Genomic DNA, 27,316 nt, shown 5'->3' on the forward strand with positions numbered 1-27,316 from the left:
CTGCTTCTCTTTTCACCTTTCGGCTAGCCAGCGGCAAGTTGGGTTCATCCGTAGTATAGGAGTGTTTCAAGCAAGCAAGCAAGAATCAAAGCGAAGCAAGGAGAAGGAGAAGGTAAAGGAAAGGAAGGGAAGGAATGAAGGATAGGGAAACAGCAACTACAACTACTTCTACAACTACAACTATATGCACTAGACGCATTCCTAACCCCATCAATTGACACTGTCCAGTCTTGCCTAAACATAGGCCACTGGAATGCAAGAGGTATAAGAAAAAAGACTACAACTTGTCATGATATTGTTTTAGCCCGCCGCATAGATGCTATGTTCCTGACAGAGACATGGCTAAGTGTTGACTCTGATCAAGTTGCCATCGGAGAACTTGTCCCTCCCGGTTTTGACTTTATCAATGTTCCCCGACCAAATGATAACCATGGCGGTATTGGTATCGTGCATCACAAGTCTCTAAAATTCCAACTTTTACTTAAGACATTTGACTCCATCTCATTTGAACATGCCATCATACTAGACAATGTTCCATCTAAAGTGAACAAGTTTACCACCAGACAATTCCTTACCGAGTTTGACGAATTTTTAATGTACATCAACACATTGTCTGGCAAGGTCATATGTTGGTGATTTTAACATACATGTAAATAAACCTGCCAAGTATGATGCGAGTCACTTCTTGTCCTCGGTGGAAGGAACCTGCAGCAACATATCGTCGGTCCCACCCACAGGGATGGTAATACCCTCGACTTGATACTCTCACGACAAGAGGAGAACCTTGTTGCAAGCTGGTCAATAGGTCCAAGGATGGGTTCTGATCATCACATCATCTACTGTAAACTCAAAGTTCCGAGACCAGAAGTCCAAAAGGAGGAAATCACGTCCAGGAATTTCAAGAACATCGACTTAGATGCCTTCAAAAATGACTTTTGGTCAACAATGAACTGTCAGAACGAGAATGCTCTTTCTGCCACTGTAGATAAACATGCTCCTGTTATAAAGAAAACCCGTAGCAGTCGTATTCATCAACCATGGTATAACAACGAGATCCATGAGGCAAGGAGAGTTCGCCGTAGGTATGAGAAACAGTGGCGGAAAACATGTCTTGAGGTACACCACCAACTCTACCTTGAACAACTGGAGCTCGTGAATACCATGATTGAGAATGCTAAGAAGGTTTATCTACAAGGCAAGTTGAAAGATGCTGACTCAAAATCAATGTTCAGAACTGTAAATAGCCTTTTGAATAACAATAATAAGATTCTTCCATCTCATGACTCTCTACCAACTTTTTGTGACAACTTGTGTGCTACATTTTTCAAAGAAAAAGTTGATAAGATCCAGGAAGGTCTGGAGCAGCAAAGAAACTGTGTCAATGATTTGAGTGTAAATGTGTATCAAAGTCATGTTTCATGTACTCTTTCTGAGTTTGATCAAATTAGTTCAGATGATGTTATGAAGATTATTAATGGATTTGCAGCTAAACATTGTATTCTAGATTCAGTACCCACTTGGTTTCTGAAAAGCAACTGTGAGGTTTTTGTCAATGTCATTACCAAAATTGTCAAATTGTCTTTATCTACAGGTGTGTTCCCGGACACTTTAAAACATGCCATCATAGGTCCGTTGATTAAGAAATCATCTCTTGATAGGAACATTTTAAAGAACTATAGACCTGTATCGAACATTAAGTTCCTATCTAAGGTTATTGAGAGAATTGTTTAAATAGCATTACCAAACATAATTATGCAAGATAATAATTTGGGTGAGCCACTGCAATCGGCATATCGTGCAGCACATAGCACAGAGACGGCATTATTAAAGGTCAAAGATGATATTATGACATCTCTTCATCATCGACAAGGGTCTTTCTTGTGTTATTAGACTTGAGTGCCGCCTTTGACACAGTCAACCATAACATCCTTTTTCAGCGAATACATCAAGAACTTGGTATCAGTGGCACTGCCCTTCAGTGGATGAAATCATATTTCAGCGGACGAACCACCAGTGTATGTGTAAATGGGTGCCAATCAGCGAAGTGTGCCCTCGACTACGGTCTGCCTCAGGGGTCAATTGTTGGTCCCATATCTTTCAGCATCTACACCATCCCAATTGGAAGAATCATACGCGAACACCGCCTTTCTTACCATCTTTATGCAGATGACGTGCAACTATATACCAACTTTGACCCGGCATGTCAGTCGTCCATTGATCGTGCACTCTCCTCTCTGACATCATGCATTGGTGACATTCAATCATGGATGACGTGCAATATGCTTCAACTCAATCGTGAGAAGACTGAATTCCGCTTCATCTCATGTTAAGAACCAGATGTCTGCTGTCACACTCCAAATTGGAAGTGAGGCCATTGAACCATCGGAAACAGTCCGTAATCTTGGAGTTATCTTCGATAACTGCATGACCATGTGTAACCAAATTTCTTCACTCACACGCAGTGTTTCATTCCACCTTCGCAATATCTCTCGCATTAGACGATTCTTGGACTTTGATACTAGTAATGACATTATCCGCTCACTTATCTTATCCAGGCTTGATTATGGCAATGTTCTCCTCATGGGTGCCAACACTACTGATATCGCTCGCCTTCAGACCCTCCAAAACTGGGCTGCAAAAATCATCTTTTGTGCAAAGAAAAGGGACCATGTATCGCCGCTTTTACATCAGCTCCACTGGTTGTCTGTAGAGCATAGAATAACATTCAAAGCCACGCTGTATGTTTTTAAATGCCTTGCCGGCATTGGACCAGAATACCTGTCATCATGTCTGGAACTTAATAATCCTCGCGAGGGCCTTAGATCCGCCTCAGATCGCACACGTTTGAATGTGCCGATCATACGCAGTTGGACTTTTAAATCCGCTGCCGACAAGGCATTTACCTACAATGCACCTCTGATTTGGAACAATTTACCGTCATCTGTGCGAAGTGCTCAAACAGTCTCTGCCTTTAAAAAAGGCCTCAAAACCCACCTGTTTCCACAAACATTATTTTGCTTTCTTCATTTTTCTTTTGTTTTTCAATTGTTTCTTGTATATATTTTGCACATGTTTTGGTTTTTCACGCTGTGATCTTTTGAAATGGCGTGTAACTAAAGCTCTCATGTATGTATGAAAAGCGATTTTTCATAGTGAGGATGAGCCTGATGTTGCTTTGTTTGGGAATTGTGAAGTGGATGGAGAGGGCAGAATAGTCAAAAGGGTAAAGTCAACTGGCCTAAATCCATTTGGGTTGAGTTAAATGAGCTATGTATGCGTGAGAAGCTGAAGTTAGAGTTTCATAATGATGTGTATGCATTTGTGTCTGAACAGGATGACGTTCAATTAGTTTTTCGGTCACATACTGCTCTTTCCACCTACCTCAAACAGACTCATACCAATAAACGCATAAACAGACTTAGCAACCTGGAATCACAAGGCAGAGTATTCAGAACTAAGTGCGATAAGGTTTTGTCTTCAAAGTATTTGTCAAATCTGGCTTTAGATGATAATCTTGTTCGTTTTATATTCAAATCACGCCTACAACTTTTAGAGTGTAATTCTCTCCTGCACAAATACTATCCCAACACGTACCCAAAAACATGTCGCATTTGTAACAATCCAGCTGATACTGTATCCCACATCATGAATGGTTGCATGCATTTCAGAAACATTTATGTTGCTAGACACGACCGTATTGTGGCTCTTATTAGGGAGGAAATTATGAAACTACACCCCCAGTTTGATATTTTCAGTGACCAACCCATAACAGGTGACTTTCTTGGTACTCAATCTGATTTCCAATATATCCATCACAGAAAACCCGACCTCCTTATTTGTGATCGTCAGACCATGCAAGCTTTTATTGTTGAAATATCTTGCCCATTTGATGCTTTTGTGCACACCACATTTCGCCATAATACATTCTAGAAACGCTTGCTGTTAGAATAAGAAAAATTGTAATGCTAATTTATTGCATATTCTAGGGAAGCGTGGTTACCTTTTTAAAATAACCGAGTGAGAGGGTTTTCAAGAAAATATTTTTCCTGTCAAAACTGAAGCATCCTCTGTATAAAAGAAAATATGAATATTAACTGCACATCATATATAACGATTCGTGATACCCAATTGTGGCACATTTGATGTCGTTTATGAGGTAGAGAATTTTATTTCAATTTTATATACGCCAAAATATTTTTTAATTGAGCAAGAATAAAGATAGAAAAAACGTTGAAAATTTATGTATAAATAACATTAGACCCGGCAAAAGATTACTGTTTCGTTTTTATGGTAATCTAATCTTTTATTTCCTGAAAAAAAATTTGGGTCTAATGTCGAATATTCACATACCTGATCAAAACATCGAACGTGTATACAAGAAAATGGTAGGTTTTTCTCTATAGTATTTTACTGACCATGCTGACCATGGAAATGTACTGAGACACAAGCACGTGTCAAAATCGATATAATGGATATTTTTGTATAAAACACGCAGTTAACAGCAATTGAGCGCTAATAATACACATAAATGTTTTTATTTGAAATAAAATTCCAAAATATGGTACGTTTTCTGCCTTTGCTTGTCACGTGGTAGGCCTATGTTGAAGTTGCGATTATATCTTCAAATAAGTTTCAAATGAATTCCAACAAGACAAGTGGGCGAGTGGTCTAAGGCGCTGGGTTCATAATCATAGTGTGTCCAAAGCAGTCCGCCGCCGTGAGTTCGAACCCTGCCTCCGCCAAACTTTAATGAAGAAAAATTGAAATTAAAATTTTACTTTAAAAAAATTTCATATTGGGGAAATGTGACTGGCAGAATTTATGTATGGCGTGGAGTGGTGTGGCTTTTGTGTATGTTATAACACCAAATAAATGTATACCAACCGCTCAATGAGCACATCACCCTGGACACACCGTATTCATGCAAAACAATTGTCATTATTATAGGTAGTCTCGGAAGTGTTCACAACAAAGTCACCTCCGGACTAAAAATCCTTGGCTTTTCAAATAGGCGGTGTAAGGCGATCGTTAGATACCTCAGCATTAGCGCAGCCATTGGCTCAAATATTATCTGGAAGCAGCGCGCTCGCACTATTTTGCAGCGATAATGGCTTGCCGATTTGCTGAGGTATCTGGCAATTGTCCCAACCATAATAATATTGGTTTCTCATCATTTTATTCGTCTTTTTCATTGTTGCGTATTTATTGCATTACTATGCTCCGCTTGTATTACATATATATACTGCGCCAATAAAGTATCCTTACACTTTTTTTAATAGATGCACTATTTAATTATGCACATTATGACACCACATTGAATCCAATGTGACCTCAAGAAGTAAAGTTACAAGCAATTGAATAGACGAAGGTCCAGTTTTAAAAGTGACAAACTGGTCTATACAAGGCGCAAAAAAGATTCCAACAAGCGAAACAAAGAGGCAACACAGTTTCTTCAATGAAGCGTTATTTAAAGCAGTTTTTATTTCAGTTTTTACTTCTCTGTACTTTTCATAACTTTCATTTTATTTGTCAGTTCTTTTGTTTCAGTTTTCTTTTGTTCTTTTTGTTTTAAATTAAAGCCAAACGCATAAAGTAGCCATTCACCACTCTCAAACCAGATGTCTAGTCTGTATTCGCTACTTGCACGGTTCCGCCATTATGCACTATGTGCGGGGAGAGCCTCGAACTGGCAGCATACATGAAAGGAAGAATTATGTAACCTTACACAGAACGTTATGACTAGTTCAATTCCCATTCATGTATGCTGCCAGTTCGAGGCTCTCCCCGCACATAGTGCATAATGGCGGAACCGTGCAAGTAGCGAATAGTTTTGAATAGGCCAGTTTGTCACTTCGTCTAATCAAATGCTTGTAACTTTGCTTCTTGAAGTCACATTGGATTCAATGTGGTGTCATAATGTGCAGGTTCAGATAGTGCATCTATTAAAAAAACAAATTTACCCCAATATTGTTCAGTTTTGAAAGTGTGATTATTTTTCCAAGTGTAAGGATATTTTATTGGCGCAGTATATATTGTATTTTACTGTGGTTTATATGCAATAAAAGATATGAATATATGTATGTATGTATGTATGTATGTATGTATGTATGTATGTATGTATGTATGTATGTATGTATTTAAATTTCTTTTTCAGTAATATTACGATTCCTTTGAAGACTCTTATGGCCATGGAGGATGGCATTGTAAAACATTTTCGTGAATGGTTTAATTTAAACAATTCTTCCAATAGGGATATCATATTTATTCCTTCTTGCAAAGGGGGGATAGGAATCTTAAGTCCTATTACAATGTATGTTGCTAAAAAGGTGTCTTTTTTATTACAATGTCTAAATTCTGATGATCCCCAAACAAAGTACAGTGCTCGGTCGTCCTTTCAGCTGCATATGACTAAACGAAAAGCGGTTTTTCATGCTGAGGATGATCCTGATGTTGCTTTGTTTGGGAATTGTGAAGTTGATGGAGAGGGCAGAGTAGTAAAAGGGTAAGGTCAACTGGCCTAAATCCATTTGGGTTGAGTTAAATGAGCTATGCATGCGAGAGAAGCTGAAATTAGAGTTTCATAATGATGTGTATGCTTTTGTTTCTGAACATGATGATGTTCAATTAGTTTTTCGATCACATACTGCTCTTTCCACCCACCTCAAACAGACTCATACCAATAAACGCATAAACAGACTTAGCAACCTGGAGTCACAAGGCAGAATATTCAAAACTAAGTGCGACAAGGTTTTGTCTTCAAAGTTTCTGTCAAATCTGGCTTTAGATGATAATCTTGTTCGTTTTATATTCAAATCACGCCTACAACTTTTAGAGTGTAATTCTCTCCTCCACAAATACTACCCCAACACGTACCCAAAAACATGTCGTATTTGTAACAATCCAGCTGATACTGTATCCCACATCATGAATGGTTGTATGCATTTCAGAAACATTTATGTTGCTAGACACGACCGTATTGTGGCTCTTATTAGGGAGGAAACCATGAAACTACACCCCAGTTTGATATTTTAGTGACCAACCCATAACAGGCGACTTTCTTGGTACTCAATCCGATTTTCAATACATCCGTCACAGAAAACCCGATCTCCTTATCTGTGATCATCAGACCATGCAAGCTTTTATTGTTGAAATATCATGCCCATTTGATGCTTTTGTTAACTCATGTTATAACACCAAATTCAACATTTACCAACCACTCAATCAGCACATCACCCTGGACACGCCGTATTCATGCAAAACAATTGTCATTATTATAGGTAGCCTCGGAAGTGTACACAACAAAGTCACTTCTGGGCTAAAAATGCTTGGTTTTTCAAATAGGCGGTGTAAGGCGATCGCTAGATACCTCAGCATTAGCGCAGCCATTGGCTCAAATATTATCTGGAAGCAGCGCGTTCGAACTATTTTGCAGCGATAATGGCTTGCTGATTTGCTGAGGTATCTGGCAATTGTCCCAACCATCTTTGGTTTCAATCAATTTTTATGTCTTCTTCATCATTGCGTAATTATTGCATTGCTATGCTCCGCTTGTATTATATATATTGTATTGTACTGTGGTTTTATATGCAATAAAAGATATGAATATGGATTGACAAAGGGTCAGTCCATGTCGAAACAGATTGAGTGTACACCCACCCTCTTTGATTTTGCTCTCCTTTGGCTCAGGGGTACCTTTCATGGATCCCTAGGTGAGGTCACAAGAAAAAAATTCAAATTCCATTTCGTTTGCGAATGGCGGGCAATCAAAGTTTGGCGACCTCGACCAAAATTGTGAATTTAAGGGTCCAAATGACAAAGTGCTCTCTTTGAGGGGCACTTTCTTCTTAATTGAATCAGTTGTGATCCTCTTTTGAATGTGGTCACTCACTGGCTGTGTCTGAAATACCTAATGCCAAAAAGATAGATTTCGGAATTTCGTTGGGATTTCAGAGGGGTCAAAATCAACACTTCGTACTGTTCAATCAAATTATCTTGATTTTGAAGGACCCATGATAATGTCACAGTGCACTTATAGGTCCTAATTATGTTCAGAATGGATTAACCATATGCCAATGTCTATGAGCAATTAAAAAAAAAGAGACATTTCTAGACCCCTACAGAATTTTAGGCCACCCCTAAAGTGGTTCAGCCACAAATGGCACTTAAAGTCGGCAAATTTTGACCCCTAATAACTTTAGGTGTACACCAGATATGAATTTCTAGTCTTTTGCATCTGAAAGAATGTAGTTTAATGTTACTAGGAACATAAGATTTGTTTTGTATTTTTGTGTTTTAGTATTAAGTTGACGCTTTCAAAAATAGTCATTTTTGCCTAACATACCATGCATACAGGATACGGTACAAAATGCCAATTTTAGTATGATATTTTTTATATTTTGATCACTTTATAGCCATTTGTATTATTTATCCTGATATTTCAAGTTGCTCTTGAGTCAAGTAATAAGAAAAACTACTTTCTAATCCTCTGTATGGATTTTTAAGGGGGTCAAAAATGCACTTCCTGGCAACGATGCACATGCAAAGTACAGGTTATGGGGGTCAAATTTTCAGAATGCTCCCAATTATGTCAAGTAATATATCAAATTACTCGTATGGTCATGAGGATTCCAAAAATGTATAGTTTGTTATGTGTCAGACCTTTCAGGAGGGCGCTATGACGAAAAATGTTCATAGGTCAACGACCTTTTTGAAAGTATCAAAACACAAAAAATACAAAACAAATCTTATGTTCCTAGTAACATTAGACTACATTCTTTCAGATGCAAAGGACTAGAAATTCATATCTGGTGTACACCTAAAGTTATTAGGTGTCAAAATTTGCCGATTTTAAGCGCCATTTGTGGCTGAACCACTTTAGGGGGGCCTAAAATTCTGTAGGGGGTCTAGAAATTTCTCTTTTTTTTTATTTTTTTTAGACATTGGCACATGGTTAATCCATTCTGAACATAATTAGGACCTATAAGTGCACTGTGGCATTATCATGGGTCCTTCAAAATGAAAGATAATTTGATTGAACAGTATGAAGTGCTGATTTTGACCCCCTCTGAAATCCCAACGAAATTCCGAAATCAATCTTTTTTGGCATTAGGCATTTCAGACACAGCCAGTGAGTGACCACATTCAAAAGAGGGTCACAACTGATTTAATTAAGAAGAAAATGCCTCTCAAAGAGAGCGCTTTGTCATTTGGACACCTTAAATTCCCAATTTTGGTCAAGGTCGCCAAACTTAGATGGCCCGCCATTCGGAAACGAAATTGAATTTGAATTTATTTCTTGTGACCTCACCTAGGGGTCCATGAAAGGTACCCCTGAGCCAAAGGAGAGCATAATCCAAGAGGGTGGGTGTACACTCAGTCTGTTTTGACATGGACTGACCCCATAGCTTAGATAGATAGATAAATAGATACAAATTCAAAGTATAGACCTCTGGAAAAGGCAACCGTTACTACTAGTTTCACAGCATACCCTCACTTACGATCATTGGGTATACCGATCATCAGACAGATAAATAGATAGATAGATAGATAGAGTGTTATGGCCCAAATGTAACATCACTCTCACTGTAAGCTTGGTTTTGTGTAATATCAGTGTAGCTTTGAAGTTCAACTCTGGAACTTACAAAGTACTGCCTACCTGGTATGGTCATATAAAATGGTAACGTTGAAAAAGTTCCCTGACCTTTTGATTAAATTTCAAATTAAACATAATTAATTACCCTTTCATGAAATATAAAGTAGCAGATTGTTTAAGTTATGACACAGTTTCCCAGTTTTGGAGCTGTATAATAGCATGGTTTTAGTTCAAACGCGTGTTTTCAAAACTCTCAATTATCTCGTTTTTGTAACAGTTTGCAGAGTAGCCAATAAGAATTGTAAGATTGTGGCCGACCCCTATTCAAATTGTTGGAGCGTCGTGGAGGGAGAGACACCACGAGGAGGGAACGGGCTGATGGCAGGGTGGTATGACGCGTGCAGTGGTAAGATATGCTAGCATAAACAATCAGGAAGATGTAGCCTAGGTCTAGACAAAAGGCGGCCATTGAGGCCATATGATGCTATTCACGTGTCACTATACGCTGGCGAAGTTACGTAATAATCGGATTAACTACCATAGCAATAGGTGAAAACAATTTTTGAATATACCGCTCTGCACTGATACGTTCACGCGGTACCTTTTCATTGAACCATATCATGCTGATTACTTGGACCTGTAAGATTTTTTAAAAGACCAGTATTGTATTCAATCTATGATTGCAGACATACACAGGTGATGCGTGTAACCTGCTTTAGTGCAGCGCGATATGTTCAAAATTGTTTTCACCTATTGCTATGGTAATTAATCCGATTAATTACGTAACTTCGCCAGCGTATACTTCAGTACACGAATATATAAGTTAACAGGTTTGCAATTTTTAAATTATATTTTGAGCATACAATATATTCTGTAGTAAATCGATCAAATGACGGTGATTGTTCAGGTATTATACATGTATATTAAAAACATCGGTCGATGTTTTGCCAAGTTTAAAAATAACGGTTACTTAATGAAATAACGGTTAGTTCATGAAAAGAAGAAGTGAAATTTAGCAAAACGCGACGAGGTTTATTTGCCCGTAAGAGAGCTCTATTGTTCCGCTATTGTATCCGCTATTGTATCCACTATTGTATTCTATTCATAAAAGCTACTGCAAGAATCGCGGCAATCCCTGATATTGCTGGTGTTTACCGCTGGCGTTTCGCATTTATTAACATTCAAAATGATCCGATACTCTTACATTTATAGACTTATTCGTGCTTTTTATATAATATTCAGAAATTGCAATTATGAAAACTACAAACTTTGAAAGTGAAAATATATTACCATCGAAAATATATTATACTTAAATTCTATAGAATCTATAGATACCCAACCCTAAATTTTTGAGTGAACACGATTATGCGATTGATTTTCGTACACGTAAAAATACGGCCAATTCAGAGAGAAACTCTTGTTTCTCGTATAGAACCTGCAATAGACATTTTTTTGTTGGCTGGCCGCTGAGCTACATCTTTTACTAATTGTAGATACGTCAAAACGTGTTCCCATGTTGAAAGTGTACAAGCTATTTTTACTTGCTTTAAAGAGAGCACAATTGAATGAAGACGATTTATTTGTGCCAGGATTTCATTTAATATTACTATTTTTTATTTTAATAATACCCCATACCTAACAAGAACATAAGAAAATATTATTTTAAAGGTCATAAATATACGCACTCATGCATATAGAGACAAACATGATAAAGTTAAGCTGTTCTATTCATTCTAATTAACCTTTGGAACATTTCACATGCATGATGTTTGCATCAATGCCTTCTCGGCAATCTAGGGCGTAGGCCTATTCGCTGTCGTAGTGCACGTTATAATATGACCGTTGCTAGGCCAACTGGATCACGCTTTCTTTGTTACGAACCACTGATCGAAATGATCACAACACAAAGCCTATGGCATATCAAAATTCGGAACAGGTGTATGAGGTGTATGCTTGGAGCAGTAACCAATGGTTACTAACGTGCACTACGACAGGGAATAGTCATTTAAATCGTGAAACCGATCAGCTAGAGTCCGACGCTGCATTGCACTAGAAATACCTTTTCTGTGAAATCGCTATAGAGCCAACCGGGAACACGTATTCGTTTTGAAAATATAGCATTAAAATTAGTATCGCCCTTGTGGTCCCCGTGCAGTGGAAACCTTAATTATTTCATTAAAAGGAAATGAAAAAAAAAAAAAACACGGATCTACCTGTGCACCTATAAAATGGGCACAGCAATTTGTCTCAAATATGAATGAATTTTAAGAAACATACGGGATATGATGAACATTGACCTGACGCCATGATAGTAGGATCTATTAGTCGTTTTATATACGATGTATATACCGTATTGTCATATTCAGTGCATGAACTCACCGTATTGCTATTCCAAGTACTTTGATAATACAGATAATATGTATTAATAGGTCGAGGCGATTGCATTGAAAAACCTAATAAATTATTCATAACAGTTACGTAATCAATCGATAGTGCGGACACTTTTCATTTGCAAACCACCAAAATTCGTGATCTTTTAGCGTTGGAAAAGAAACCACGTGAATAGAGTGCCCTCTCAAGAATATCTACTCTCTGATACTATATTGAATAAAATTGAATCCCATCACATCAATTCATAGCTACACCATTTTTGGAAATACTGGTTACCAGCGGCTTAAAATGAATTGACAATAACTTGAAATTTGGACATTTTGAGATAAATCCATATCATTTCGAAAGCGGTGCAATATGACGTAGGCTATGTATTATCAAAAACATTTGAAGGTTTATGTTTCATTATATTGCGTGTTCATAAAGAGTAGTAGAGTATTATTATATACTTAGCAAATTGACTGTCTGTCAACCTGCTACATATGCCCTACATCTGTACATAAGGCGCATAATCGCACAAGACGATGAAGAATTTAACAAAGTGAGTATTCGCTACTTTTGCTTAAATCAAAATACATTATAACGTCTTTAGGGAAAAACTTCCACCAAGCACGAACATTAATTAATTTACACTACAAAATGAACACTGACAACTAAGAAAACAAACAAGTAGCCTAAAGATGACTTCGTATGGGTCTTTAGAAACCTTCATAGATGGGACCAAGTTTAAAAAAGGGTGAAAAGCCACACAGGAAAGAATTTTAAACTTGGCCCCTTTTACGTTTTGAAACGTTTTTGGTAGATATTAATTCTTTTTTGAGGTAAAAATATTGCGCGGTAAGTGGTGTTTTGTAGCCATGCGAGGCGAACTAGTTGGATATCCGTTATTTCAATAGAAGTGGATGCCTGTGTCAATAAAAGATTATGGAACACTGGTGTTAACACCGGTGTTTTTCATGGTCTAGCCGTTAACACTGTTAAATTGATTCACATTATTATGGCAAAATGCCAATCCGAATGAAAAGGTCCACTTTTTCTGTAAAAACGTTGAAAATAAACCCTTAAATCACAAAAGTCCGCTTATGAGCATGTCGCACTCCAATGCACCTGTGCAGGGCCGCAGTGTCGCCATCAATGTCTATCTCCCAATTTTGCTTCCTCCTCCCCCCTCTCCGAATGATCAGTCTCCCCACTCTTTCCCCGGTCCCTTCTCTCTCCTGTCGAGTTCTTCTCTTTCTAGTCTTTCCGTCTCTCCCTCTCCTCTCTTTCTTCCTCACTCCCTCCCACTCTCACTTGTTCAGTCTCAAGTATCCCCTCCCTCCCCTTCCCTTGTGAAATTTATCAGTATAATCCATGACTGAAAATAAGCTCTGCAAAAATGAACATTTAAAATAAACCCAAGTCTCAGTTGCATACAGACGAATCCAATTTCACGCATTCCTACTCCTCAGAGACAGCCATAGCCGCGACGGGGACCCAGTTATTTCACCTAAAATGTGATATGATGCGGCCTTAAAGTGTATTTTCAACTGCATTCTATCACCCATGTTACACGTAGACAAAAGACTGATGACAGTTTTCAACACAAAAGAATCTAACATCGAATTTTAAGCGGGTTTAATCAACCCAATTGGGCACTCACAACACCTGTTTGGTACATGCGGGGAACCAAATATGGCCGACCAAATCCTGACCATGACTTGGCTCGTTGGATTCGTCTATAGGCCCAACCAATTATCAGATTAGCTTGCCATTGTTACGAATGAATAGAATAAAGTATCTTTGCTCCAATGGAATTCTTTTGTATTGCATTTCAACATAAAACATGATTACCAAATCGCCACTTGTACGCGCCTCATTGGGAGATATTTGGCTATTTCAGACGCTCGTTTCATCGCCAATATGAAAGACTTTTGCTTATAACTTGGCAACATTGTTAATATATATTTCAATGCAAGACTATTTTTACGAGCTACTTACGCCTAGGCGTAAGTGCATATACACCAAACACAAATTGAAGCCGTACAATTTACCGCGAATTTAGGACCGTAAATTTAGACTCTTCTTTTGTCTAGATTAGCACCCAACTTCTCATCTCAAGGTTTTATGTAAAAAATTAACATAACTTACCAAAACGAAAACTGAAATTCACGAGCTTCAAATTATTAGTAAAGGCTAGAATAAAAGATTGGGAGGCAACCACTTCAGAATAACAATGACTTACAAAAACGGATACGGAAACAAAAACTGATAAGATAAAACGACGGATAGTTATATATTATTATTTTTATTATTATTATTACTTTAGGATATCGATCTAGTACTGAGCGACGACGTACCTTCGCCTTTTCCGATCAATCCACCGTGTCCCCGCACCAGGCATTTGTCACGCTACCAGGAAATCCCAGGAATTTCGACTGGCGAAATATAACCGGAAAGACCATTGCTTTCTTCGACAGAGGAACCTATGCCAATGAAGATTGCCTTGCAGAGGCTAAAGGAATTGTTGTAAGTAGGGTTAAAAAGCCTGGCCAACCTACTCGCACAGTAGCGGCGGTGGAACGAACTTGGAAGTGGGGGAGCCAGTCAATGGGTTCGCGGCCCCCTCAAAATGAAGGCCGACCATATTGAAGCTATTTAGGGGATCATTTTGACACTATTATTGTGTATATTATTATTTTAGTTTAAAAATCCAGAAGCAAAAAGAAGGATATGTTTATCCACAGGTCTACGCAGGTGGTTGGAAACATTTGCAAAATGAAGGTCCATTATTGAAGCCATATGGTTCATTATTATTATGCCATCACCGCGAGGCATACTGTTTTAGCAATGTCCGTCCGTAGTATCTAGTGAAAATTGGTCTCATAATATAAACAGTTCAAATTCTATTGCAACCATTATTATGTTTTCAGAATTTTAGTCCCTATATTTTAATCAACACTCAATTATTCACAAATGGATCCAACTATTTTACAACTTGGACTGCTTTCATTAATTTGTTTCCCAATTGGGTGCCATACACAATGTAAAATTTGGTATTACCATAGCGGTACTAACAAAACCTACCCAATTGGGCCCATACTCACCATGAAGTTCTGGCAACACTGTCAGTGGCAACCCGTTGAACAACCCGTCCCAAAGATATGAGCAATTAAAGATTTCCAAAACAACAGGAAACAAAAGGAAATATTACCTCTGTTTGGCTATATCTGATAATCAATATTCCCGAGTTCCGACTGATTTTGCTTGATCGCATTACATTTTTGGGTCAAATTTAGGTCATTTTGTCTTGTAGTCATGTATATCAGAACATGTAGTAAAATAATTATCATATGAACAGGGCAGCTCATTTATGGAATACCTGTACATAAATGTAATTAATTCCAGTGTGTACATAATTTAAGCAAACAATGGCGTTGTGTGATTTTATAAGTGCCTCCCTCATATGTATGAGTATTATCGCACTGCGTACAGACAAGCTGTACTTATTTTTGTGTATGGCTGTTCCATTTAATTTACATACTCCCTCTGGAATAGTTTTCCCCTAATCAAATCTACCAAAAAACGTTTCAAAACGTAAAAAGGGGCCAAAGTTTAAAAATCTTTCCTGTGTGGCTTTTCACCCTTTTTTAAACTTGGTCCCATTCAGAAAAGTAGTAATAACATGAAGAACGAGTCCTAATTTCTACAATTAGGTTTAAGACTGTTAAAAGCATAGGCTATGTATTATCAAAACATTTGAAGGTTTATGTTTTATTATATTGCTTGTTCATAGAGAGTAGTAGAGTATTATATATACTTAGTAAATTGACTGTCTGTCAACTTGCATATATAGGCCCTACATCTGTACATGAGGCGCAGAATCGCACAAGACGATGAAGAATTTAACAAAGTGAGTATTTTATATTTTTTCATATACTAGTCCAGTTAAAACACACTTACGTGCAGACGTTTCGATAGCTATCAGCTATCTTTCTCAATCTACTGTTGATGTGATGATCGTTGAACAGCTGTTGTTGATTGCTGCTTGGCAACAGAGTTGCCAGACGATGTTCTCCAGGTTGTATTGGCCCTCGTCTCAGTTCATTGTGGTGCCTTGTTTTCGAGGGCCAGTACAACCTAAGTCACATCTTTGACGACCTGTTGATGGAGAAATCGTCTGGCAACTCCGTTGCCAAGCAGCAATCAACAACAGCTGTTCAACGATCATCACATCAACAGTAGCATTGAGAAAGATAGCTGATAGCTATCGAAACGTCTGCACGTAAGTGTGTTTTAACTGGACTAGTATATGAAAAAATATACAGTTTTATGGAACAGTCCTGATGAATTTGTTCAAGAGTCTTCGGGATATTTATGGAAAAACCACCGTGAAACATCTCCGTGACTTAGAAAACTGTGAACGTAAAATCGCCCGTCATCGCAACCATCTTGTGTACACTCTCAGATGCCGCGATCTAAGCCTCACACCGCCTCAAACTTAAGTGCCCGATCAACACCAAGAAAGCCAAAGACATTATTTTGCAAGCTCAGCGCAGTCTACTTCGTGAAAGAGTAAGAGTCATAAATAATAAACTGGACAATTTAAAAGGTCAAAAATCGGATTTAGAAAAGAAATTAAAGGCCGTAATTCCCGCGAAATCGGAGCTGGACAAAGAAATCTCGTCCCACCTAACGAGAATTCGCGAGAACACTTTGAGAAAACAAAAATGTCGCCATGTACGGAAGCTGCAGAATTTGGCAGAGAGAGACCAAAACAAGAAGTCAAACACACGGCTTGCCTACTGGTGCTTCGGAACCCGACCTCACTGGAACACAGCTTAAAAAGTGGGTAGTTAACCTATCTAAGTATAAATTAAGTCATAATCAGAATAATGTGCTTGCGAAAGGGCTGAATTACGCGGTTTCGCCGACTAATGTATGTAGCGATGAGTTTGTTATTGCCACTGAGTTAGCGTGTAGAAAGCTTACGCACCCGGAAGCGATTCAACTTAGAGCTAAAGTAGCGAGTGCGCTCAAATCTACCAAGCCTCCCAAGTCAAATCTAAGTAAAGACGAGAGACAGGCGGTTAAAGATCTAAAGAAAGAAGATTCCATCATTATTTTGCCTGCCGATAAGGGGAGCGCCACTGTTATTTTAGACAAAGATGAATACAATGAGAAGGTCAACAACTTGCTCGGTGATACAAAAACTTATGAGGAGTTGCCATCAGACCCAACACAGAAATATAAGAGAAAGCTTGTAGCCATTCTTTCTAGACTAAATGAGGAAGATAAGATCACGTTTGGAAAATATAAACAGTTATACCCGACTGCCGAGAATATTCCCAGGCTGTACTGCACTCCAAAAATCCACAAACCAAATGCACCCCTTAGACCCATAGTGGACTACACATCTACGATTGGCTATGCCACATCGAGATGGCTTGCGGATATCCTAGCCCCTATGGTAGGGAACACAGTGCATCATGTTAAGAACTCAAGTCATCTTGCAAAAGAGCTTGTGGATATTCTCATAGACGAAGGGGACATACTTAATTCCCACGACGTAGTCGCGTTATTTACTTGCACTCGCATCAGCAAAGTATTAGAAATAGTGAAGGAAAGAGTCAAGAAAGAACGCTGGCTCAAAGACTATAACCAATCGCAAGGTTTCAATCTGACTGCGGAGGATGTAGTTGAGCTCTTAGACTTTAATTTGTCCACCACGTACTTTACGTTTCGCGGTAAGATTTTTTAGACAGCGCTTCGGAGCGGCGATGGGTAGCCCGGTATCCCCATTAGCAGCCAACATCTACATGGAATTCTTAGAGCAAGCAGCCATCATGACAGCCCCATTGAATGTAAGCCCAAGTTTTGGAAAAGATACGTCGACGACATCCTGGAAGTAGTAGCCAAAGACGCAGTTAAGCCGCTTACTGACCATCTCAACCAAGTGGACGATACGCAGTCAATCAAATTCACTTTTGAGGAGGAAGTCGACGGAAAGATACCATTCTTGGATACGCTTATCGTTCGCCGCGAAAATGGATCCGTGAAGCTCTTAGTATATCGGAAAGCCACACACACCAACCAGTACCTGAACTTCAAGTCCCACCACCCCCTTCACCAAAAACTTGGTGTAGTTCGCACACTGCTTGACAGGAAAGATAAAATTGTCACGGAAGATCAGGATAAGGAAGATGAGGAAAGGATAATTAAAGGTGCTCTAAAACAGTGTGGGTACCCGGACTGGTGTGTGTAAAAAGTCAAGAGTAAAATGGCCACCCCAAGCAAAAAGCAAAGAAATCTAGTAAAGACGACAGTGAAAAATCCAGAGGTTTGGTGACGCTACCGTATGTAGAAGGGTGTCCGAGCGCGTTGCTAGAATCATGAAATCGTACAACATTCATGCCGCAATGAAACCCCACAGTACTTTACGCAATCTACTCGTCCATCCCAAAGATAAACGCGAACCACACAACTCTACCGACGTCATTTACTCAATTCCGTGCAAAAACTGTGACCTTACTTACATAGGTGAAACCGGCAGAAAATTCGGTAAGCGCTTAGACGAACACAGAAATGAGGCAGAGAAAGTTGCTACTAACATCCGCACTAGAGCCAACAGGAAAGCATCGCAGTCAACCATCCACAAATCAGCGATAACTGACCATGTTGTGGACAATAATCATGTCATCAATTGGGATGAGGCAAAGATCGTTGGTAAAGAGAGCGACAAATACACAAGATGGATAAAGGAGGCCATCACTATCAGAAAACAAGGCACCACAATGAACCGAGACGAGGGCCAGTACAACCTAAGTCACATCTTTGACGACCTGTTGATGGAGAAATCGTCTGGCAACTCCGTTGCCAAGCAGCAATCAACAACAGCTGTTCAACGATCATCACATCAACAGTAGCATTGAGAAAGATAGCTGATAGCTATCGAAACGTCTGCACGTAAGTGTGTTTTAACTGGACTAGTATATGAAAAAATATACAGTTTTATGGAACAGTTCTGATGAATTTGTTCAAAAGTGAGTATTTGCTACTTTTGCTTAAATCAAAATACATTATAACGTCTTTACGGAAAAACTTCAATCACGCACGAACATTAATTCATGTACTCTACAAAATAAACACTGACAACTAAGAAAACAAACAAGTAGCCTAAAGATGACTTCGTATGGGTCTTTAGAAACTTTCATAAATGGGACCAAGTTTAAAAAGGGTGAAAAGCCACACAGGAAAGATTTTTTAAACTTTGGCCCCTTTTTACGTTTTGAAACGTTTTTTGGTAGATATTAATTCTTTTTTTGAGATAAAAAAATATTGCGCAGTAAGTGGTTCTTTGTAGCCATGCGAGGCGAAATAGTTTGATATCCATATTTCGCGGTTAATGGTTCTTCGTAGCCCTGCGGGGCAAACTAGTTGGATATCCATATTTCGCGATGAGTGGTTTTTTTTAAGCTTCGAGGGGCAAACTAGTTGGATATCCATATTTCGCGGTTAGCAGTTTTTTGTAGCCCTGCGGGGCAAATTAGTTGGATATCCATATTTCGCGGTTTGTGGTTCTTTTAAGCCCTGCGGGGCAAACTAGTTCGATATCCTCATTTCGCGGTTAGTGGTTTTAACGACCCGTAACCACCCCAATCAGCTGCATGGGGTAAGAATTATTAAAAATAATAGCTGAACCCAATAGTTCAGCCAGGGACTGGAAACGACATATTGATGACTATATATAGAGTGTATTCAATAACCCCAAGCAGAACGAGAGCTGCTAAGTAACCGCTATCCGAACCATAAACACATGCATGATCAGACAACGAGTGTTCAATTTCCTCATAGCTTCCCACGTTGTACACACGTCAGTCGAATTTGGCGGTGTTGGTTTGTTAGCCCTCCAAGTTATAACATCGTTCACTTTGTGTTGAACATTCTATGTGGGCCTCACTGTAATAACATAAAGATCAGTCTGATCAGTGTGATATCATTTCAAGAGGTCACTTCACATGATTAAGCTAAACAGCCTAATTCGGCCCTGATTTGGTAAAATGATCTAACTTGAAATTAAAATCGCTGTTTCGAGAAAAAGTTTGAACACCAGATGTTTTTCTTTTTGAATAAAATAAATTATTAAACAGATCTAATGTCTTAGAAAATATATAAATCTCATTATTTGGTGCAGAAAAAGTTAAGAGTCCCACGTAACATCGCATGGTAAAAAGTGAAAAGTAATTGAACAAAATGGTGTTGTTCAACGATGTTTTAATATAAAATTATACACTGACGTTTCGTACAAAAGTACTTTATCAAAGTGAGCAAAAACAACCGTGACACTCCCATCACGCGCCACAAAAACGAGATTCCCCATATTCCGTCTGATCTTAAAGTCACTGGCCTTCTCCAAACCCTTATTTCTTCTCATTTCCTTTTCCTTCCTTTCTTTCCTCCTTTCTTTCTTTCTTTCTTTCTTTCTTTCTTTCTTTCTTTCTTTCTTTCTTTCTTTCTTTTCTTTCTTTCTTTCTTTCTTTCTTTCTTTCTTTTCTTTCTTTCTTTCTTTCTTTCTTTCTTTCTTTCTTGCTCTTTTCTCTTTCTTTTTCATTCTTTACTTTCTTTCTTCCTTTATTTTCATCACTCTCTCTTCCTCTTTCTTTGCATTTCTTTTAATATCTAGAGTTTGTCTGCGACCGCTTTCGCTCGCGCTGCTTTAATTTGCGTGTTGCGCCATTTCTAGTACGCACCTTTTAACATCGCGTTTCTCATTTTTGTTTTCCGCGCTCGCAGACATTCTCTATTTTGCTCACTTTGATAAAGTACTTTTGTACGAAACGTCAGTGGAGAATATACAGTGATTTTCTCTGGGGGCACAACTCATGAAAGGGGAGTAGCAGTTTTTGCTGGATAAAGTTACTACGAGGAGTCTGATAGGTCATTGGGGTGTGTCAGACAGAGTAGTGCTTGTTAAACTAGCTGCAAAACCTTTCAATCTTGCAATCACCATTAAAAAGAGGTTTAGAAATGCAGTGAAGGAAGCAAAGACCTACCCGGGTGCAGATATCAGCAGTGACCATGTGCCAGTTATCAGTCAAATTCATTCGCAGCTCAAGAAAATACGGAAGCAAATAGGTGCTAAAAAACTTGACTTCGCAGCATTAAAAGAAGACAGCAACATCAGAGATATGTACAAACTCAAAGTGAGCAACATATTTGAGGTGCTGGAAGATGAAGGGGACAAAGACAATACCAAATGGCAGATTTTCCTAGAGTCGATCGTGGAAACTGCAAAAGAAGTGATTCCACCAAGGAAAAGGCAAAATAAACATAGCTGGATGACAAAAGACATTCTAGATTTGATGGAAGAGAGAAGATACAAAAGGTCAAAAATTAAAACAAGTACAAGGAACTTGATGATATGGTCAAGAAGAAGTGTCTTGATGCAGAAGAATCATGGTTCAACAGCAGATGCGATGAGCTTGAGAAGCAAGCCCCAAAGAAATGCACAGGATTATTAAAGAGGTTTGTGGAAAGAAGGGGTGTACCTCAGCTGGATGTATCAAGTCGAAGGATGGAGATATCATTGTGGAGAAGGACCAGCTCATCAAAAGATGGACTGAATATATCTCAGAACTATTTGATAATGAGAGAGGTGAAATGCCAACTATCAATCGGAAAATGGATGGCCCAGATATTCTGCAATCTGAAGTGCAATCTGTGGTTCACAATATGAAGAACAACAAAGCAATTGGTCCTGATGAGTTAGCAGTGGAACTGATTAAGAACTTAGATGAGTTGGGGATAGTGAAGAAGTGTTGAATGAGATATATAACTCAGGTGAAATTCCTCCAGAGCTGAGCAAGTCCATCTTTATCGCTTTACCAAAGAAACCTGGAGCTATATTATGTGAGTTACACAGGACAATAAGCATAATGAGTCATGCAGTGAAGATCCTGCTGAAGGTGTTGATGAAGAGAGCAAGAAATAAAATCAGACCAGAAATACCAAATCTGCAGTGTGGCTTTGTGGAGGATTGTGGAACCAGGAACACAATTTTCATGCTGTGAATGTTATGTGAGAGGGCGATAGAAATGAAGCAAGACCTGTATATGTGTTTTATTGATTACACCAAGGCATTTGACACCGTAAAACATGAGGAACTGTAGAATATTTTGAGTGAGATTAATAGCTATTAATATTGATGGAAAAGACCTGAGAATTATCAGAAATTTGTATTGGAACCAGACAGCAGCCATCAGAGAGCGCAATGATGTAGGGGAGCTTGTTGAAATCAAGAAAGGAGTGCGGCAAGGATGTGTTTTTTTGCCAGATTTATTCAATTTGTACAGCGAGTGGATACTAAGAGAACTGGAGGATTTACCAGGAGTGAAGATTGGTGGGAGAAATATTAACAATCTAAGGTACGCCGATGACACTGTCCTGATAGCTACATCTGAGTCAGATCTTCAACAAATAGTCAACAAAGTTGTGACTGAAAGTGAGAAGAATGCACTGTTCATCAACTGCAAGAAAACTGAGTGTCTGGTAGTTACAAAGCAAAAGGATGCTCCTATCTGCAACATTAAAATCCATGAGGGTAATCTGAAGCAAGTTGATGGGTTTAGCTATCTGGGAAGCTGGATCACAACAGATGGGAGGTGTGACAGAGAAATCAATAGGAGAATTGCAATAGCAAAAGAGACTTTCACAAGGATGAGCACCCTCCTTTGTAATTTGAATATCACCATGGTTGGGAGAGCTGGCTAGTCTCAAAGGCAATGGAAGATCGATTGCAAGCAACGGAAATGTGGTTCCTCAGACGAATGTTGAGGATCCCTTGGACTAGTCACACCACAAATGAAACAGTATTGCATAGAGCTGACAGGCAACGGACGCTCCTGAGGAAGATCCGGAAACTGCAACTTGATTTCCTGGGCCACTGTATGAGGAAAGATGATCTTGAGTGTTTGTTTCTTACGGGGAAGATTAATGGAAGGAGAGACAGAGGGCGCCAGAGGACAACATATCTTCAGAGTATCGCAGCCTGGACGGGTGTAGATAACATCAAGCTGTTGAGATTGGCAAAGAACAGGATAGATTGGCATTCCATGGTCGCCCACGTCACTGGATATGGCACATAGAGAGAGTCAGTGTAAAATTTTTATATTAAAACATCGTTGAACAACATCATTTTGTTCAATTACTTTTCATTATTTGGTGGCATGGTGGTGATTTGAGGATGTCACCAATGAAAAGAGCGCCCTCACATTACCCATGATATGGGTTTATCTCAAAATGTCCAAATTTCAAGTTATTGTCAATTCATTTTATGCCGCTGGTAACCAGTATTTCAAAAAAGGGTGTAGCTTTGAACTGATGTGATTGGATTCAATTTTATTCAATATCTATGCTGACCAAAAGATCGTTCTACGGTTTCACGATTTAAATTACTATAGGCCTATGGCCCTAGATTGCCGAGAAGGATTGATGCAAACATCATGCATGTGAAATGTTCCAAAGGTTAATGAACGAGAATGCAAAGAACAGATTAACTTTATCATGTTTGTCTCCTTAATGCATGAGTGCGTATATTTATGGCCTTTACAATATTTTCTTATGTTCTTGTTAGGTATGGGGTATTATTAAAATAAAAAATAGTTATATTAAATGAAATTCAATTGTGCTCTCTTTAAAGCATGTAGAAATAGCTTGTACACTTTCAACATGGGAATACGTTTTGATGTATCTATAATTAGTAAAAAGATGTAGCTCAGCAGCCAGCCAACAAGAAGAAAATGTCTATAGTATAGTAGGCCCTATACGAGAAACAAGATTTTCTCTCTGAATTGGCCGTATTTTACGTGTAAGAAAATCAATCGCATTATCGTGTTCACTCAAAAATTAAGAAAATAAATGGGCACTTCTGGGTTGGGTATCTATAGATTCTATAGAATTTAAGTATGATATATTTTCGATGGTAAATATATTTCACTTTCAAAGTTTGTAGTTTTCATAATTGCAATTTCTGAATATTATATAAAAAGCACTACTAAGTCTATAAATGTAAGAGTATCGGATCATTTTGAATGTTAATAAATGCGAAACGCCGGCGGTAGACACCAGCAACATCAGGGATTGCCGCGATTCTTGCAGTAGTTTTTTGAATAGACTACAATAGCGGATACAATAGCAGATACAATAGCGGATACAATAGAACTCTATTACGGGCAAATAAACCTCGTCGCGTTGCTAAATTTCACTTCTTGTTTTTCATTAACTAACCGTTATTTCATTAACTAACCGTTATTTTTTAAACTTTGGAAAACCTCGACGTTTTTAACTGGATTGTGAATTTCAATCTATCAAATTGAATAGCTTCACTGTGAAAGAGTGTGTAAAATCGAATCTGTGACGTCAATATTGATATCGATATCAATTAGGTTGTTCCAGTGAAATTACATACCCACTGGCTGTTCCATTTAATTTACATTCTCTTTTCACTGTGAAAGAGAGAATTTTTTTAACATTTTTTTTTTACTTTTAAAAAAAAAGTTTTTTAATTTTTTTGTACTTTTCTGCAAGCGGAACGGCACCCCGCTGAAAGGCAGCAGCATGAATATAAAGTCAATGTTGCTGCTCGGCGCCGCCAGAAATCATTTAATGTTCTCATACGGTACGTCAGAGTGGCGCAGCTCCAAGTTGACTTGAAATTGAATTCAACTCCTAGACCTAGCGATCTGTCGATTTGGGCAAACTGGTAGAGCGATTGATCCCGGCGATTGATATCTCGGCTTGCTACTGGTAACTGTAGGGGTTTCTGGTGCGGCTGCATAGTACAATACAACCGTTGTCAGAGCAGCAAAGCGACAAGCGGCAGGGAAGTATCCGGGAAAGTATAAAACCAGCATAGTGTCGCAGGTGTCAGTCTCTCTAGCCTACACACTACTGCTAGCATTGGTAAATCCTTCAAATATTGCAGCTGCACCAAATGTTACTATATTTTGCTGGCCATGAACTTGGAAGCTTCATGCCTGCGAACCTAGTAGAGTCAACTTCTACGATAAGTAAAGATTCTGAAAACATAATAATGATAAAATTTGATGGGTTTTTTTTTCACCCAATACTACAAATTTAATTTATTGGTCTCGCTATGAGTTTTAAAATATTGGACTCTACTACGCCTCGTTCAATATTTTAAAACTCATAGCTCGACCAATAAGTTTGTAATATTGGGTTCAAACCATCCAACTTGGGTCATTGCTAAACTATGGAAACTCACATCTATTGGTGGTGTTCAAGGTCATATACTGAGGTCAAAGGTCATTTGAGGTCACCATCATTTAAGACTTTTGGTTAAAATTTGGTCTCGTATAAACATTTCAATTCGTATTGTAACCCAAATTTTACATTAAAACCTGATCTCATATGAACAGTTCAAATCCATATTGCAACCAAATTTGGGTCATCCGCGCTATATATCTGCATTATGAATATGGGTACCTTCTCGTGTTAGTGGTATCCAAGATTCCAAAAATTGTTTTAGAAATTGAAGTAGAAAAAAGATGACAGCTAGTGTTTTGAGCTAATTTTTGTTCATGTTTTTAGAGTACAATAAATGAGAAAGGAGTCAAGGCCAAGAGAGTACAAAAGTAAGCTTATTTTGGAAGTTGCACACATGCACAAGACATGCTTATGTGCTTGCAATTTGCATTGTGTGCAGCTAGAAAGGTAGGTTTATTCTCTAGAGATGATTAGACAACACAAATCACCAAGCTTAGCCTAGGCCTTAATCAACCCAACGTCTCTTGGTGCTAGTTCTATTAGTAGTACTAGAACTGCTAGCCGATGCAGCTGCCAAATCGATGACTATGTGAGGAGGATTTTTTCTTGAATATAAAACTCATGCATTCATCAGCTAGGCCTGAATTTTAGCCCAAGCCTAGTCATGCTAGTCTTAGGCCTAGCCTAATGCTGATTTCATACCTTCTGCCGTTTGCCGTTTCATGCACCGCTTGTGCTTTTCTGCAAGCGGAGCGGCACCCTGCTTAACGGCAGCAGGATGATAATATGAAACCAAAGTTGACTTGAAATTACATTGAACTCTTAGACCTAGTGATCTGTCGCTTTGAGCAAACACGTCGAGTGATTAATATAGGCTTTTGGCTTGCTGCTTAAACCGTAGGGGGTTCTGGTGCTGTAAAATTGTTGCCAAAGCGGCGCGGCAAGTGGCAGGAAAGTATGAAACCAGCATAGTGCCAACACAGGTGTCAGTCTCTCTAGACTCTACTGCTAGCATTGGTAAATCCTTCAAATATTGCAGCTGCACCGAATGTTACTATATTTTGCTGGCCATCATGAACTTGGAAGCTGCATGCCTGCGAACCTACTAGAGTTCTACGATAAACACAAACTAATTTAAACACAGACTAATTTTAAACTTATTTCAAAGTAAAAAATCTGAAAACATAATAATGATAAAATTGGATGGTTTGTTTCACCAAATACTACAATATGAGTTTTAAAATATTGGAATCGACTACGCTCGTCCAATATTTTAAATCTCATAAATTGGTAGTATGCCTATTGGTTTCAAACCATCCAATTTTATATCAAACTTGTGTCATAGCTACATTATGGGAACCCTCATCTATTGCTGGTGTTCAAAGTTCAAATCCTATTGCAAACAAATTTGGGTCATAGCTGAACTATGTAAACCCTCAACTGCATTATGGGTATTCATTCATTCATTCATTTTATTTTTTCATCATCATCAATACATACATAATCAGCATAACAGATATAAACAATGTTGAAAATAATGATGTGATGAGGTAGATGCATTACAAAGCCAAAGGCCTGAAAGACAATGCATCACCTTTACATTAAATAATATATAAGTTTAGATATTTACACAAGAAAGAAAAAAACAATCAGTAAAAAACAGAAAAAAAAGAGACAGCACAGAACCCATCTTGAATATCACTTATATACATTAACCAGGCAAATTAATGCGATTTTTTTAAAAGTGTTTATATGTAACAACTTCAGTAACTTGTACAATAGAGTAAAAACAGAATTATTACATGAATGCGATAATCAAGAGTTAGTGATCACCTTTAACGATTCTAATAATACCAGTTTTGAATTTGGAGATGCAATTTGCTTCTTTGACTTCCTTTGGTAAGCTATTCCACAGCCTAGGGCCAAGTGACAAAACATTATTAAGTCGATGGACCTCGGCCCGATAATCATTTTTACCTCTTGTATCATAATTGTGGATAGACTTCATATTGATGAAAGTATTATCAAAAGATCTTGGTAATAGACACATGTGGTATTTGTACATAAATA

The 27,316-nt window shown here is 38.4% G+C and overlaps 1 protein-coding gene across 1 annotated transcript in view; it reads left to right on the forward strand.

The window, feature by feature from the left end:
- LOC140166680 (uncharacterized) overlaps nt 1–27,316 on the forward strand; it is a 55,869-nt gene that overhangs the window by 14,041 nt on the left and 14,512 nt on the right. The window contains exons 4-6 of the mRNA XM_072190178.1: nt 9,870–9,998; nt 14,292–14,491; nt 15,819–15,875. Of these exons, the coding sequence (XP_072046279.1) occupies nt 9,870–9,998; nt 14,292–14,491; nt 15,819–15,875 (386 nt within the window). The remainder of the gene's footprint in view (nt 1–9,869; nt 9,999–14,291; nt 14,492–15,818; nt 15,876–27,316) is intronic.

Source organism: Amphiura filiformis, chromosome 12 (assembly GCF_039555335.1).
Source record: "Amphiura filiformis chromosome 12, Afil_fr2py, whole genome shotgun sequence".
In the NCBI taxonomy this organism is placed as follows: Eukaryota; Metazoa; Echinodermata; class Ophiuroidea; order Amphilepidida; family Amphiuridae; genus Amphiura; species Amphiura filiformis.